At 27.6% G+C, this 17,837-nt stretch overlaps 1 protein-coding gene across 5 annotated transcripts in view; it reads left to right on the top strand.

The window, feature by feature from the left end:
* The window catches only part of LOC115875917 (potassium voltage-gated channel subfamily H member 6), a 318,511-nt gene that overhangs the window by 145,316 nt on the left and 155,358 nt on the right, over positions 1-17,837 (top strand). For 4 of the 5 annotated variants that reach the window (XM_030891500.1, XM_030891497.1, XM_030891496.1 and 1 more), the window contains exons 7-8: positions 1,703-1,851; positions 5,213-5,293. In XM_030891500.1, coding sequence (XP_030747360.1) covers positions 1,703-1,851; positions 5,213-5,293 — 230 coding nt within the window. The remainder of the gene's footprint in view (positions 1-1,702; positions 1,852-5,212; positions 5,294-17,837) is intronic. The other variant, XM_030891499.1, reaches the window with a different exon arrangement.

Raw genomic sequence — 17,837 nt, 5'->3', positions numbered from 1 at the left:
GCTCTAGTTTTATTTTGAGAGCCACTAATAAATTCTTTATTTATTAGTGAAACTTAACTCTCTACCGCTATTTGTAAAGGAAGCTACCATATCGGAACTTCTAAATATTCCTTTAGCTAATTTACGTGAAATATACTTTCAGCTAGATGGGGCTTCCCCTCACAACTTAACTTACGGACTAATTTACTATTAATAGACTTAATTTTGTTAAATTATTATTTATCAAATCAATGAATTCGAACCAATGGACCCATATGATGGCCTTCCTGATTCCCGGATTTGTCCGTTCTCGATTTCTGATTTTAGGGATTTTTGAAATATGAAACATATCGTGGCAACTAATACAATGTCGAACACCTGGAAAATGTTTTAATAATGCGAGCTAATAATGCAAGCTGTTAGATATTTGCAACCCCATCCCGTTATAAAAAAAAAGAAAAATATATTCAGAGATTCAGCGGTAACAGTTCAAAAGTAAAATATAAAAATGCTAAATAAAATTTTAATATGTGTATGACTGTTTTAGTAAATACCTTAGTTGATTTTGTTATTTATCACGGCCTACTAATAAAGAAAATGATATATTTTAAATATTGCAATCAATAGTGAAAATAAATATAGAGTGATATATATTTTTCAGAAGCTCATAGCAAGGCAGATCATATGATTTATAAATATACAGGATGTTCCATTTGAAAAAAACATAACTTTAGTTCATATTTTCAAAACTATTTTTTTCGTAGAAAAACAGGCTACGCCACTGTATTCTACGTAAAAAGTTCTACAAGAATCAGTTCCACCTTCTCGATATCATCCATAATAACGGAGATACGGGGGCTGTCCCTAATTGCAAATTTTTCGAAAAGACCCTGTAGCTCAGAAACGAAGAGGGCTTTGAAAATTTTGTTGACAGCATCTTCCGTTTGACAAAAAAGTGGCACAGGTTTGTGCAAACCGCATCCTTCTATCTTCATTATAAACGGAGATACCGTATGATTTCAACCAAAATGGGACACCCTGTACATCAATAAATAAATAACTCCATAATAAGGCTTATAATAATCTTCATACTGGACTATTTTTTGCCAATATATAGTAAGTAAAATAAGCTATAAAACAAATAAATCAATTAATCACTAAAATATTAGTTATTAAATTAAAAATAAAACGTAAAACTCTTTAAAAATGATATAATAAATATTTTGTTTGTCAATTTTAAATTAAGATTCATCTCATAAATGCATCACAATCTGGCAGCGTTGTCGTCATCGCTTGTCACTCAAAATTGATCACGTGCATCGGAAGTTGTTTTGCGATTACTCATATATTAGAAATGTGTTCGCAAATTCAAATTTTATTAATATTCTTAAAAACCAAAAAATATTGATAAATTTCGTCCGAAAATCTACCCACAGGTGCGTTTGGAAGTACATTGCAACATCTTTAATCGGAACAGTTAATTGTAACGGTTTAATCCGATTAGCAAATCGAAACGCTGAAAAAAACATGTTTTTAAGATGTTGAAGTTTGAAATTACGCGCGAATTTGCAAGAACTGTTAGACATATGTATATTTTAATCATCTATATATATATATATATATATATATATATATATATATATATATATATATATATATATATATATATATATATATATATATATATATATATATATATATATATATATATTTTTATTTGTAGCAAGTAAACCAATTTTAAGTAAACAATTTCCAAACGTTTCTTCGGAAAGCGACCTTCAGAGGTATCGAACAGCTCAACAGTCCAACGATAGAAAAAGTCCAAGTCTTTCGAATCCAACAGATTCAGTTAAACAAAAGGTTTGTCCACAAGTACGTACCAAACTATTTATATCTGTATCTAATCTGTATACACCGTATAAAAATATAACTAAACGCATGGTAAAACATAAAAATATGGTGTATTTTAAAGCTATCGAAGCGCCACCTATTAATTTTTGCTGTAAATTAACGTTGCTTTAATCGATAATCTATATATTTCAACATTTAGACCCTGAGTGGAGATGGCGCTAGTTGCTGACATGGAAAATGGTATTGATTTTTCTATAGAGCAAAGGCACTGAAAACAGAGGTTTTGTATTTTGTTGGTGGTTTAATTACAGAGAGCTTTAAAATCAATGCACGACTTAATCCAGTGGTGTAGACGACCATAAAATAAAAAAAATAAAAATAATAAGATAATCATAGTATAACAAATTGTGAAAAAAAATGAAAAACGTCAGAATTTATCTTCTGTAATATGAGATTGTTAAATAATAAAATTGTTTGATGATATGTATATTTGACTTTTTAATAAATTATCAATGAGTGATGAGTACGTATTTATACTCAGAGAAGTGCTTCCGTAGTATTTTTACTGAAAAACATTATACATATTCATAATCAAGAAATATGATTTATAATGTTTAGGCATTGTTTAGGTTAGGTTAATATGACATAAAAGTATTTTTAAAGATTTTACTGTACTTTGTCATAAATCAGGATGTCATAAACTTTTATTTTTACATTTCTCTCGACTACTCATATATTTTCTAACGGAAGGAAGGAAATATAATACGGCTCATAAATTACTATGTAATTATTTTGTAAACTTCAAGAGTGCTAGCTTTATAAATAGAATCCCAATAAATATGATTTATGTATGTAGCTGCTTATATCGTTATTTTGGAGGAAGTTCAAATTGGTATATGTTAAAGCAGCATTTAATTTACTTTTTCTTTTAAATCTTAAAATACATGAGATTTTTGATTGCAAAAAAATCGTATAATATACAGGGTGTCTACGATGCCCTCTATGGGTATCTGGGAAACTACTAGAGATAGAGAGTCGATTAAATGGTGAAAGAATTGCAATTTTGTGGGGTCATAAATATGCGCCTTTCAGATTTTTTGAAAAACTTCATTGCTCACTAGATATTTCGAAAAAAACAAATTTTGGCTTTTTTAAAAATTGTTCCTATTTCCATTATAATCTATTTTAGACAAAAAGTTTTCAGATAAAAGTTGTAGATAATCACATTCCTAATGAGTTTGTGTTTTCCGATTTTTTCTAAAGCCTGTCATTTTTGACATATGACACAAACATATTTTTTAAATGGAAACCATAGTTGACCATGAATTCATAAAAAGCTCCATTTTTAAAACAATATAAGCTATAATATGTTTTAGCCAAGTTATAGCCAATTTTTATCTTTATTGACTAATTTGACTTAGTTATCCATGGAAACAAATTCAATCGTCGTCCATCCAAACATCCAAATTTTGTAAATTAAAATAAACAAAAATTGTAAATATGAATTTTTCAAATGAAGAAAAGTGTGTAGGATTGTTCAACTTTTTTTAGAGAACAATTTTCAAGACATGTTTTAAGTTAAATTTAGATACTCGCGCATTAATAGAGTGGTTTCAAACAAAGTGGGCCAATTTCATGGGCCTCCTCGATCACCTGACCTATCAATTTTATATTTTTTTATGCGGTATGGTTAACAACAAGATTTACAAAGGAACTTATGAATTAAGAGAGGCACTCGAAGAGGCGGCACAGGAGAACCGGTCGTTCTGTGAGAATAGCTAGAAATTCAGTTTTAAAAAGATGCATTTATGTACTCAAAACAATGGCGGATTTTTTGAACATTTTCTAAAATAACTTAAAGTGTATTATTGTGTAGTGATATTATTTTTTTAAGTTTTAGTTTGTGGAATGTAAATTGTAAAGAGCCTTTAATAATATATTTATTGTCATTTTATAAGTTATAAATCATAACAAAATAAGAACACCATGCCAACTAAGTGAAATTAGTCAAGAAATATAAGAATTGGCTATAACTAATTTTTCGAAAAAAACATATAGCTTATATCGCTGAAAAGCTTAAAAATGGAGCTTTTTATGAAGTCATGGCCAACTATAGTTTCCATTTAAAAACACATATGTTTATGTCATATGTCAAAAATGGCAGGCTTTAGAAAAAATCGGAAAACACAAACTCATTAGAAATGTGATTATTTACAACTTTTATCTGAAAACTTTTTGTCTAAAATAGATAGATTTTTAAAATAGCTAAAATTTCTTTTTTTCGAAATATCTAGTAAACCATGAAGTTCTTCAAAAATTTGAAAGGCGCATATTTATGACCCCACAAAACTGCAATTCTTTTTCCGTTTAACCGACTCTCTATCTCCAGTACTTTCCAAGATACCCATAGAGAACATCGTAGGAAACTCACCCTGTATAAGTAGATTTATAACTTTCTATATTCTGAATATTGATAAAAATTCCAAACCATTCTGTAGTTTCTGTTTCAAACTTTAAAGTCTAAAAATACACTAAAACTATATCTAATGTTAAATATTATAAAATTATATAAGAGATTCTTGCCTTGAACTGCTAATATAGAAATTAATTCCACGCTGTGTTCGACATAATGTGGATCAACCTGCTCTCACTACCGGTTTCGGGGCCCTACCCCATCATCAGCTGAGCTTGGGTCGTTTCCACAATATGTCGAGCACAGCACAGAGTATATAAACACGACTTGTCGTAAAGTAGCGGTAAGATATTAAGTCCCGCATCGCGAGATAGCGGCCTGCGTGCAATGTATTTTCGTACCACCGAGGCACAATATCGATAGTGAATAAAGGCTTCTTTCGGCTAGCCCCAAATTATATTCTATATTAGCAGTTCAAGGCAAGAAACTCTTATATAATTTTATTATATACCTAAAAACTGCAAGAAATTTATTTTCCATTATATGTTAAATATTTTTAGATGACATTGATAGCAGAATTGGAAATTATTTTGAGTTTAAGAACTGATTTAAATAGGCAAGTTTTAGCAACTTTAAAATAAAAAAAATTTAAATGAATATTTCAGATTCAAATAAATTCTAAAAGAAAGCGATATTAAAAAAATTGCTGTATATTAAAAAATATGTTATTAATTAAATAGACACATTTAATAGAATTAATCCATATAAATAATATACAGATCCAATTTTTTGAAAAGATTTTTTGGCAAACGTATATTAAAGATAACTTTACCACATGCATTTGATATTTCAATTCGGATAATTTAATTATTATATATTAATAACAACATTAAAAATCTTATAGAATTACTTATCAAGTAATTTTACACTACTTTGGAATTTGTATTTTTAACTATTATTTTTATTTAGTTTTCACTTCAAGACAACGGATCAGCCAAATATTTCCAAAGTGGTATTCACACACCAAAAATGGGAGAAAAAGTTGCACAGGTAAGTTTTTACTAGAACTGTTTAATATTATACATTAATCGCGGAGATTTTTTAACTATTAGAAACAGTTTTTATTATACAGATATTAATGTTTTATTTAAGTATGCTGTTTAAAAATAAATCAATTGAATAATATTTAAGTCTTATAAATTATAATAAGGGCAAATATTTTTAGGGGTAGTATACTTCGACCATGGAAACACGATTATGAGGTTTTTTTTCGCAAAAAATAATTTGAAATTTTGGAATTTTTTAAAAAAAATTTGGAAATTTTTTAATTTTGGGTTAAAACACATAACTTCTTGATAATATATATGCCAATATAAGCAGTAGATTAAATTTACAATAAAGAAAACCCAGAAAAGATCAAGTTGTTTTCAACATTTAAGCAAATAGTAATTTCTTTGGAAATTTTCAAAGTAAAATAACTCGGTTATTATAGACTTATTTGAAAAACGACAAAGAGAAAATATGTTTGTTTTATTGAGATCTGCCAGCCCTGAAAATATTTGCAATTATTTAAGATTTGCCCTGTATAATAGTTAATATTATTGTTTTATTACAATATGTAATATTATTAGACTGACCTCATATTATAAAGATTATCTTAAAATAATACATTTAATTGCAATGTAACAGCTCTATGTATATTTTTAATTTTTCTCATAACTTATTAATCTATGATTAGCACTTTCTTTGCTATTGAAATTATGTGAATATATATGATTACAAGTAAAAGACACGAAATTTAATATAAATCTAGAGGTACCTGAAAACATAGATTATATAGTTAATATAAAAAAAAACATTTATATTTTCCACATTTTTTTAAATTATCTTTTTAAGTTCTCTTCCTATAAGTTAATATGGTTAGCGAAATTTGCAACACTATAGTAAATAAATATTTATTGGCAAATGTAAAAATATAGAAAGCATTATTATAATAATAAATCAGCCACAACATAGAAAATGTACAACAATATAATATTATGCAAATATGAACTACAGAAAAACTCAAATTAGTAAAACTGTTTTTCATTTTGAAAAATAATAATAAAATGTGGAAATTCATTAGGTTTAGTAAAAAAAAAACAATTATAATGAACATAGTATATATCTAAAAATTCACTAAAAGATAAATTACAAAGACACTAAATAAATGATAGCATACAAGTAAAACCTGGAATAAGCATTCATTCTCAGAATTTTTATCTCTTTATACTACAAAAATAAAAATTCTGAGAATTTTGATATTAAGATTATTGAAAACATAAACCTATTACAATATTTTTTAAAACGTGGTCAATTAAAAAGATAGCAATACTTTGGTTGATGTTTAATTATTAATCATTTAAAACAATATTAATATGCTAATTTTATGTATTTCAAAGGATAAAATATGAGATGTTTTCTTAGCTTCCAAGAGTTATATAATAAAAGTTTCGTTTTTTTAACGAACGGAAATAAAAACACTTAAGCAAATGGTATCCAGGACGGTAAAAGGTTAAAAATCTATAATAAAGGCCTCGAAATACCTCGGAATACTTGTAGTTGTGGGTCAAGGATACTTCTCAGAGGCGCTACCTTTATATACACGTGTTAATAGTATGTCTCCGGAATTTAATCACCGCTTTATGATAACTAGAATAACGGATTATTGATTTTAATAAGGACGGTATAGGTTGTTTATTTCTGTTAAATTACATTTACATCGTCTAAATTGCGAATATTTTTTCTCTGTTGTATATTTTGTAACATATGAGTTGATTACTGAAACTCAACTAAACATGAATATTAGGGTATCCGTTATTTCCAAATTATTCGGTTTTTTTTGCTGCCGCCTTCTGAAATTTTAGTTTTTGCTCTAAAAAAATTATCCAACGTAAACAAGCTCTTAATTTTTAATTTAAACCGTGCCGGAATCATGATACTTTTCTCATTTAAATAACGTAGGATTTTTTGACATTTTGCATTTAATTTTTTATCTCCAAAGCAAATGAACCTACAGCATCGACAAAGATATATTCTAATACAAAATTTTACGCTTTAAAAAAGGTCTTTTTGCTTTTTTAGTCAAAATCAATAGGCGCAATTAGAATTTGCAGTGAATGATAGAACAATTTGATTATAAACTATTTGCATAACTGGCATAACTTTGATCGCGAATAACTTTTAAAGGAATGTTTTTATGGAAAAAACCAAAGATACCTTTTTTACAGAGCGTAAAATATTGTATTAGAATATGTCTTTGTTGAAGCTATAGGTTCATTTGCTTTGGAGATAAAAAATTAAATGCAAAGAGTCAAAAAATCCCATGTTCAAATTAAAAATTAAGAGCTTGTTTACGTTGGATAATTTTTTTAGAGCAAAAACTAAAATTTCGGAGCGCAACAGCAAAAAAAAATCAACTTGGGAAATAACGGACACCCTAATGAATATGTGTGTGTTTAATATAGACTTCTATTATTTTTTGGGGTAGAATTTGTGTCATAGATAATTGTTTTAATAATATACAGGTGAATAAATTAATGCAAAGCTCTATAACTAACGAAAATAAATATTTTTTGATCTCCCTATTTGAAGTCCAATCGGTTGATTTAAACAGATCGAATATGTCGACTTTCCTTAACATGTAAACCAAATTTCGGCTTTCAATATGCCAAATTTATGATTTAACTAATGCTTATTCAAGATCATGTTTTTGTTATTATTTTTTATAAAAAATATTAGAAATATAAAAAAAAAATATTAGAAATATAGGTTAGCATAACAGAAAAAATATGAGATATGAAAGTAGTTTCGAAAAATGTAATAATATTCCGGGTGTTCAAATAAGAAAGATGCTACCACTTTTAGTATAAACTGGCAACATTGTAACACTGAAAATAATTTAGACTGGTGGAGCAGGTGCCTTTATATAAAATTCTAAATTTTCAAAAGAATCCTATCAAAGGTTCTCCATAAACGTCTATAAATATAATATCTATAAATATCTACATTCAAATCTGATAAATATTCAACTAAATTTTATATTTCCAGTTTCTATACATGTATACCATTATTACACATCTATCGAACCATAATACTATACACAAGGAAGTAATTAACATTTAAATGAGTCTACGATATGATGTACCGTTTGTGAAACTTGAAGCCTAGACGTCGTATACTCAAACAGCAGGAGAGACATAGCAAACATAATATTGTACGCAATAAACTTAAACAACTACTTCCTCTATATTGTGTATATTTTCCTCAACTATAGACTATCAATGTCATTTCAATGAAGTTCACATTTCAACGAGTTCTTTGATGTAAACCTGCTGTGTTTACAATGAATTGTATTACACAAGAATCGCCATGCCCCTCCTATAATTATAAAATTTAAATTATGTAGAAAAATATTGTTAATAATCTTAAATAATTAAAGCAGGATCGCTGGAGTATTTTTCAAAAGAATGTGAGCCACTGACTTTTTCTTTTGATATAAAAATTGTGTAGGCCGCTTAATGCCAATTAAAAGATATCTCTTGGTATTTTGTCGAATTCGGCCTCCTTGATGTTAACAATTTTTAAAGGAAGGTTTTTTGTAATTATCTTAAATACCATTATTTTTTTATTTGAAATTGCAGTAGGTTGGACTAATAGTCGTGATTAATAAAATTGTTATTATAGTCTGTCCAACGACAAGATCCTTGACAGTGATAGATGTGTCAGTCATTTTAATTTCAAATTAGTTTATTTTATTTTACAAAAAAATAAGTTGGTACAATTGGAACGCATAGCAGGAAATTAATATAATTAAAATTTGACTGACAAACTTCAAAATAATGTGAAAAAAACTGTATAAAACTGAATAAATCTAATCGAGTTATTTTATTTAACAAAAAACGGTAGGTATGTGTTAATACAAAACAAACAAGAACAAGACACCACATACCAAAAAAATATAAAAAAATTCACAGTCCTTTACAAAGATGCAACCGGGGGGGGGCATTGAAAATGATGAATAAAAACGTAAAAATATGATTATAAGTGTTAATATGAGTGTATTACATACATATGTTTAAATAACGAACTTAACAAAAAAACAAGAGATTTAAACATTCACTGAAAAAGGAGTAAAGAAAAGTAGTTTAGAATTCGACCTAACCTAACCTAAGCAAAGTCGAGATTCTCAAAAAAGATCTCTCGAAAATAATAAATAGTGAAATGACATTTACCCTCTATGGATAGAACCCTACCTATGGTCCCATATAAACTGTATTACTAAAATAAATAGCTTTGACATATAAAGTTTTTAATTGTCGCTTTTCTTGATATACTGCCCTGATTTTATTTTATTTTTCCAGAGCACTAATACTCTCTTTATATGTTATTTTTTATTCCTAGAAGGATGATTTGAAGAAGAAATATTTCGTTCATATTATTGATGTCACTATAAATAAACCCTTGTATAACATGTTATACTTTTAGATGTTACAGTAATGCATTTTCGTACAGCAAACATTCATTCCCTATTCTACTCCCTAAGGGTATGAATTTCATAAATTCCTATGTCCAAATAATTAACTCATGTCTTTTAAATGATCCTCTGTGCAAATTTTTATGTGTATAATCCAGAGGTCATGAAGGTTTATATAATTTTTTACTAACTTTACCCTTTTGGTTGATGAATTTCAAAAATCTCTTCTTATTCTTTCGGTAGAATTTTATTCTTCTAGGCCAGATAGTAAATGATTTTCATACAACAAATCGTTCGACATAATTTTACACTCTAAGAGGATGAATTTTCTAAAATTGTTTTGCATAACTAATTCACTAATCACTAATGTTCTTTAAACGAACCTTTGTGCTAATATTGATGTATCTAAAGCTGGTGGTATGAACTGACCCCTAAAATATCTAAAACTTGATATATAATCTCTATAATCTAACTGACACACCACTGACAATGACAAATAATTGATTTCTAGAGGTATTTTGTGTAGGTGTTTTTCAGGTATGTTTTAATATTTATTCGTTTTACATAAAAAAATACCGATTAAGCGATATAATAATACTTCATAACAAATCTAGACATATATACCTTTCATTTAAAAAAAGAATCACCAAGATTGGTGAGGCGGTTTCGGCGGGATGGATGTAACAAAAAAAACCTTTGAGCTTTTATATATGTACCCCACTTCGGTGTCACAAGCTGAATTTTTCAGGGAAGGAAGTACAAGTACATGATATGGGGACCCTTATTCCAAAAGCAGTACAAAATTAGACTGGGAAAAGGGCACTATCATCAAAAATCGATATATTAATACCACCGTATAGAGAAAACAAATACTTATTTTTTGATCCAGTACAAAATAAAGTCTTCGTAGGAGTAATGTTTTATAATTATTTACAAAAAAAAACATTTCCATTAGCGCTTATGACCGAAAAAACTTTAAGCATGAATAACTCATTTCAATCATGCGAAAATTTGGTTTAAAAATGGATTTTTTTAAATATAACTTTCATTTAACGAAAAACGAAGGCCTAAATGAAAAAAAGAATCAATTTATATGTTTCGCTTATGTCTTGACAAGGTAACAAAGCAAACCCCATATTTTTTGCTTTTAAACTAATAAAGATATATCAATAAACAATTAGCGATGTGCGACTGCCGTCGCCGCGCCGAGATTTTCTACGTATACGCGTGATGACGTCATGGTGTGGCAAATGTAGCATTTTAATTCGATTTGGGCTCCCTTATATAGGATAACAGAAACATTTTCAATGTTAAAAGAACTATTTCTTACTTTCAAGCTTCATGAAACTTCCCGCATTTATGATTATATTTATCAATATAACTTATAATATGTACAAATACAAATTTGTAATATTCCGCAGGAACAAATAAAACAACATAAATAAAACAAACTATTTTATTAATAATAACACTTACCAAATTTTATACCTTAAAGGTTGATTAATTAACTTTAATCTTAATTTTTTCAAACCAGTATCTTTTGACATTATTTTTCTGCAGTACTAAAATCCATTATTTACCTATCGTGTGATGTCGATATTTTACAGCTACTCCAGTTTTTAGTATGTGTTTAAGTATGGTCCTTCTACCATATACGAGATGCACTTATCTACGACGAGATGGTATACGAACTTTATTGATGGTAATTTTATTGGTGTATAAGACTTTCTGCCTGGGTAGCGAGTATTAACCATAAACTGGTGCTCTGGGTCTACAGTTAATTTTCATTCGATTTTTCCTCCACTTGACTTCAAAAGACACAAAACACACGTAATAACACGAATCAAAATGCACCATCTTCCAAAACGCAGGGTATTTGACAAAAGTTGATACAAAATTATAACCTCTAATTTAGCAAGACTTTGACAAGCGTCAAAAATCTAAAGACGAGTTCATACGCATCGGCGTCCGTTTGTCGTTCATCGTTCGGTCAAACCAATAAAACTGAAATACGATCTGTCATTTTTGAAATAAACCAATAAAACTGGTTAAAAACAACAAGAGACGACGTATGACGGATTTATATTTAAACCCATTCATAGTTAACTTAAAAATTATTAGAAACTTTTTTTAGTAAAATAAATAGATTGGTATGGGACGTCATCTGCTTTTTTTCTGTCATCGTCTGTCGAAATTTTACCTGAGAAAAAAAACACAGTTATAATCACAATTATTAATAAAATTAAAATTAAAATAAAATTAAAATAAAATTAATAAATTATATATTTTACCTAATTTATTATTAAATAATATTATTATTAGTCCTATAGCAATTTCAAATAAAAAAATTAATGGTATTTAAAATAATTACAAAAGAAAACAAATTTTAAAAAGTTTTAACAAACTCTAAAACTATGTATTTCCATACCCATGTTTATAGGGTATGGAAATATATAATATAATATTTAACTCTTTTTCGTATTTTTTGATGAGGAATCAATGAGTACTTATTTAAAACTTTTGCAAGTTAATGATATTATTTTTTTTGAAGGTTGCTATTAGACTTGGATCAAAGCAATTTTTTTTGAAAAAATACTCCAGTAATAACCCATATGCACGTCCCTGATAAATATGTCGACACTTTTTTAGCTTTAAAATATGTCGCATTTATAGTAACTTTTAGCCTCAAAATTTCATTCGACACGCTAAAAGTACTTGAAAGAAAATTATAATAAATCGAAAAAATATTAACACTTAATACCCTGTAGCTAAGAAACAAAGCAGAATCGGACCTATGTTGATATGAAGAATAAGTCTTATTTTTATGCGAGGAATCTCCCCACGAGATATGGCACATGTTTTTTGTAACACCCGGTATTATAACTCAATCAATCGATGATCTGAACAAATATTATTCTCAATCTTCCTCTTCTTTTTGTTTTGTCTGCCCCTCGTAACGTCTTGACGCCTGAAAGTCTAAAAGTTTCTGCAGTAACGGGCGTTTCCATAACAAGCAGCGGTAGCGCAAGTGTGAACTTAAAGGGAACGGCAAAATTTCACCCGATATGTCTCTATTTTTCCGAAATTGATTCGTTAGACTTGCCAGAAACAGAAGCGGAAAGTTTAGTCTGTTTTGAGCCGTGTTCAGGGTGGCACGAAGGTTTTGCATTGATTAAACTGCTTTTATAACAGTATCCACGGAAGATTTATATTAATTTTATATTTTATTAGCGTTTTATTACCAAGATGTTCCCATAAATTTATTGTTAAACATAATATTGCTTAGTATACTTCGTAATGATATTTATATATTTTACATAATGATCTAAATTAAATTTAAAATTTGTTATTGTAAGTACAAATAATATCGTTGGAATAGATTTATAAAGGCTTTTTTAAAATATTTGTATTGGCAGGTCATACACACATGCTTTAGGCTTATTGAATGTAGAATATTATATTTTACCCAAAATTAGACTTTTTGAAGCTTATTAGAACTGACTGAAACTGCTGTAAATTTATAATTTGCTAAATACATTTTACTAACCAAGTTATCTGATATAATTCTAAAATTAGAATAAGTTTTTCGACATTTTTTGGTGAAAAATATTTAATTTAAAAAATATCTATACCTCTGTGGCGGATTCATCTCTCCAAAAAAGTCCAATGGGTATACAGGGTGGTCCGAACTGTATTCCGGAAACTTCGGCAGCATATTTTGCAGATAAAAATAAGTAAAAAAGTTCCTATAAATTTATGTCCTAAAATGCTTAGTTTCGGAGATACAGGGTGGAGAAGTTTCATTTTTATTTCGATTTTTTCCAAATAATTTATGAAGTAACGTAAATATTTGGATGAAAATTGGTATCTTGGAGGTTTTTGACATGAGAAGTTTGATTTTGATGTCAATATGACTCCTACTTGTAGAGGACGCCACTTACATATTTTTTAATTGGTTTAAAGATTAATAACTTTTCGTTCGTACCTGTATAAAACTACCGAGTAAAAAATATACATTTACGACTTTTTTTACGTAAAAAAGTTCTCTTGGAAAAAATCGCTACGAGTAATGGTTCTCGAGATATTTGGAATCTAAATTACCAATACCTGTCATCATTCACATAAATTAAACATGTTGACTAAATAGTTATTAGACTGAAATCATAAATTTGAAATATTTTTGTGCCAAAAGTTCAACAGAAACTGTTTATCATCATTTTTTTTCATCAAAATTCATGATCAATTTAAAAAATAAAAATTTCCCGAATTTATTATTTTAGTCAAATAACTATCTATTCAACGTCGTTATTTTTTGTCAATAATGACATGTATTGACTATTTCCATTATAAATATCTTGAGAACGGTTACTCATAGCGATTTTTATCAAGAGACATTTTTTAAGTAAAAAGTCATGGAAATGTATATTTTCTCACTCAGTGCTTTTATACAGGTACGGACGAAAAGTTATTATTCTTCATAACAGTTAAAACACATGTAGGTGTCGCCCCCTACAAATGGGAGTCATATCGACATCAAAATCAAATTTCTCATATGAAAAAATACCAGACACCCTTTCATCCAAATATTGCCGTTACTTCAGAAATTATTTGGAAAAAATCGAAATAAAAATGAAACTTCAACACTCTGTATCTCCGAAACTAAGCATTTTAGTACATACATTTATACGAACTTTTTTACTTATTTCTATCTGCAGAATATGCTGCCGAAGTTTCCGGAATACAATTCGGACCACCCTGTATAAGTGTTATAGAATAAACAATAAATAAATAAAGAATATAACTACTATTAGAAATCTGTATCATATTAAACAAATATTACTAATTATAATTCGTTAAGCATCAAAATTTCTTTGGAACAATTTTTTTGTAATGAAGTTTTGTTTTGTAAGAACAATTTTTTTGGGTGAAGGATCCCTAATGCATAATAAACCAATTAACCTTTTATTCAATCCTTTATTGTAAATTAGATATAAATTAGATTGTAAAATAATTATTTAAATGAAAGAACGACTTGAATATTATTTGCATATTTGAGTGGAGAAAGCTTAATAAAAAATAAATTACTTCAATATCGTGCTGAAAAATGTATAATAGCTAAAGTCGATTTAATAATTAATAAATAATAATAGAATAACATAATAAATTTGATAGTATGAAATAAACACAAAGAAAATAATATGTTATTTGAATATTATCGACAAATGATAGAAACTAACTTACTGTCGCTACATTAGATCACTTTTTTTGTTTTTATTTTTATATCCTTTAACTATTTGTTAATGGTACAATCATAATTACCAGAGTCTGCTTATAGTAATAAAAATATTTTTTGTTATATGATTGTTAAATTATGTGTTGTTTTAATGTTTTAAAATATAAATATTATAAAAAGATGCAGCGAAATATAATTTGAAGATTTATGAATATAAGTCAGATATTTATTTAAACTAAAATTTTAATTCGCAATCACTAAATTATTTATACGTTGATTTAAATACATTAAATTTTAACAAGGAAATAAATTATGTTTTGTATATTATTTTGTTTTATTAATATCAAAATGTATATTATTTATTCAATTTAGGCATTTTAAAATATATAGCAATATTGTACGTTATAAATGTTTTTTTCCCAACATTATGCTGAAAAATGCCTTAATAATGTACATAATACCTTAAAATATGACTCACCAACTTTTAGTTAAATTTGCAAATGGTTTTTATATTTATTATGTAATTATATTACAATAAATTTCATTTGGGTTGGTTACAGTCTAACATAGATATGTTGCCATATTATGAAGATATTATGTTTTTTAATTAAAATTTAAAAAAAATTCCATAATTTTTTTCAAAAAATTCCAAATTTTCCAAATTTTTGTTTCGCAAAAAAAACCTCATAGACGTATGGGGTGGTAATGCAACCTCATCTAGAGTGATAATTACTACCCCTACAAATATTTGCACTTATTTCAAACTCATCCTGTATAAATAATAAAAGTAATTACATTTGCTTTTACTGAATTGACTGATTTTATGCCTCAAACCGAGGAGTTACAATTGACATGTCAGGATAGAGCACTACATTATACACTTATGTACGTCATTTCACTGACATTGTCGATGTTGAATGTAGGCCTTGTAAAACAAGAGCCCAGGATACTTATATATTTAGTGCATTTATTGAATGCTTATAATAAATGCATGAGAGATTAACATATTTGGTTTCCTATATTATCGTCAGAACAAGACAGGTAGTATCAGGTCATTTTTTTTCATTTGAACACAACTAAAATATGCAATATATAAAAATTTATATGACAAATGATGATAATTAAAAAGTGTGCGAGTCATAATAACATTTATTTAATATCCGCATTTCGCTGCATAATACTATTTAAAATTACACCGTGAAAGCGTTATTTAACTGCAATTATCAATTATTAGAATAATGAAATTTATTTACCTTCAAATTATTCAATTATATCAAACGTTTACCCATTTAATATTAATTAAATTACCGATAAATTTATAATAATTTTATAAATAAATACATATGTTTCATTAATTTGCCAATTTTCAACTGCAAGGTCTTCTAGGAAAAAAAACTTATATCACAACACAATTTGCTTTAACCAAAAACTTGTAATACAAAACTAAAGTGTCAAAAAGAATAAAAATGTCAGAAAATTAATAATAAGTAAATGTGGCTACTTGACATTCTTAAAGCAAAGCTGTTATCTCAATTGCCAGCGGGAAATTTAAATTCCAGTTAGTCAACTCGGCGCCGAATATGTCCATTGTAATTTGTAACTTATTATTAATTAAGTAACATTTAATAATCGCGCCTTCGAAGACGTAACTAAAAGTTTAATTGGTATCGCTTAAACAGGGTGTTTCAAAAAACATGCGCCATCTCTCTTGGGAAGATTCCTTATGTAAAAATAAGACTAATAATTTTTTCATATCAACATAGGTCCAATTCTGCTTTGTTTCGTACCTACAGGGTGTTAAAATCTTAATAATCTTTAGATATATTATAATTTCCTTCCAAGTAATTTTAGTGATTTAGTGATAGCGAATAAAATTTTGAGGGTAAAAGTTACTATAAATGTTACATATTTTAATGCTAAAAAAGCGTCGATAAATTCATCAGGGACGTGCATATGGGTTATCAGTGGAATATTTTTCAAAAAAAAACATGTGCGCCACTGACTTTTTTTTAATATCAAAATTGTGTAGGCCGTTTAATGCCAATTAAAAGTTATCTCTTAATATTTTGTCGAAATCGGCTTCCTTGATGAACTAAACGCAATTTTATTAATCAGAATAATTAATAAAATTAAAATAAAAATTAAAGTAATAAATTATGTATTTTACCTAATTTATTATTAAATATTATTGCTATTAGTTATTATTACTGTTCGTCTATCCTACAGCAATTTCAAATAAAAAAATAAAGGTATTTAAGATAATAAAAAAAATCAAATTTTAAAAAGTTTTAACATCCTGTAACTTTAACTATGCATTTCCATATGTTTATATAAACTTTTTTTTCATATTTTTTGATGAGGAATCAATGGGTACTTATTTTAAGCTTTAGCAAGTTAACGATATTATTTTTTTTAAAAGCTTGCTATTAGACTTGGATCAAGGCAAATTAATAAAATTGCATTTATCTCATCAAGGAGGCCGAAATCGACAAAATATCAAGAGACAACTTTTAAACGGCATTAAACGACTTACACTATATCGCTAATAAGAGAAAAGAGAGTCAGTGGCGTACTTTTTTTTTTTAGAAAAATATTCCAGTGACAACCCATATGCACGTCCCTGATGAATATGTCGACATTTATTTTATGAATATCACCACCAGAGATGGCACATGTTTTCTAAAACACCCTGTATATTTATTATATCACTCTAATCACCCTGTATATGTATTATATCTCTATGTTTCTAATTTAAAGCTGGCATATTTAAGACAAAAAAATGTAATGTATCATGGCTGTTCTAGCGATTGGGTTTTTAATATTTCTATAAAAAGACTTATTTCGTC

This window comes from Sitophilus oryzae, unplaced genomic scaffold, assembly GCF_002938485.1.
Source record: "Sitophilus oryzae breed Bouriz unplaced genomic scaffold, Soryzae_2.0 scaffold_1396_pilon_pilon, whole genome shotgun sequence".
Taxonomy (NCBI): Eukaryota; Metazoa; Arthropoda; class Insecta; order Coleoptera; family Curculionidae; genus Sitophilus; species Sitophilus oryzae.
Note: the sequence above shows the minus strand (reverse complement) of the source record. Positions and strands in the feature narration are given on the sequence as shown.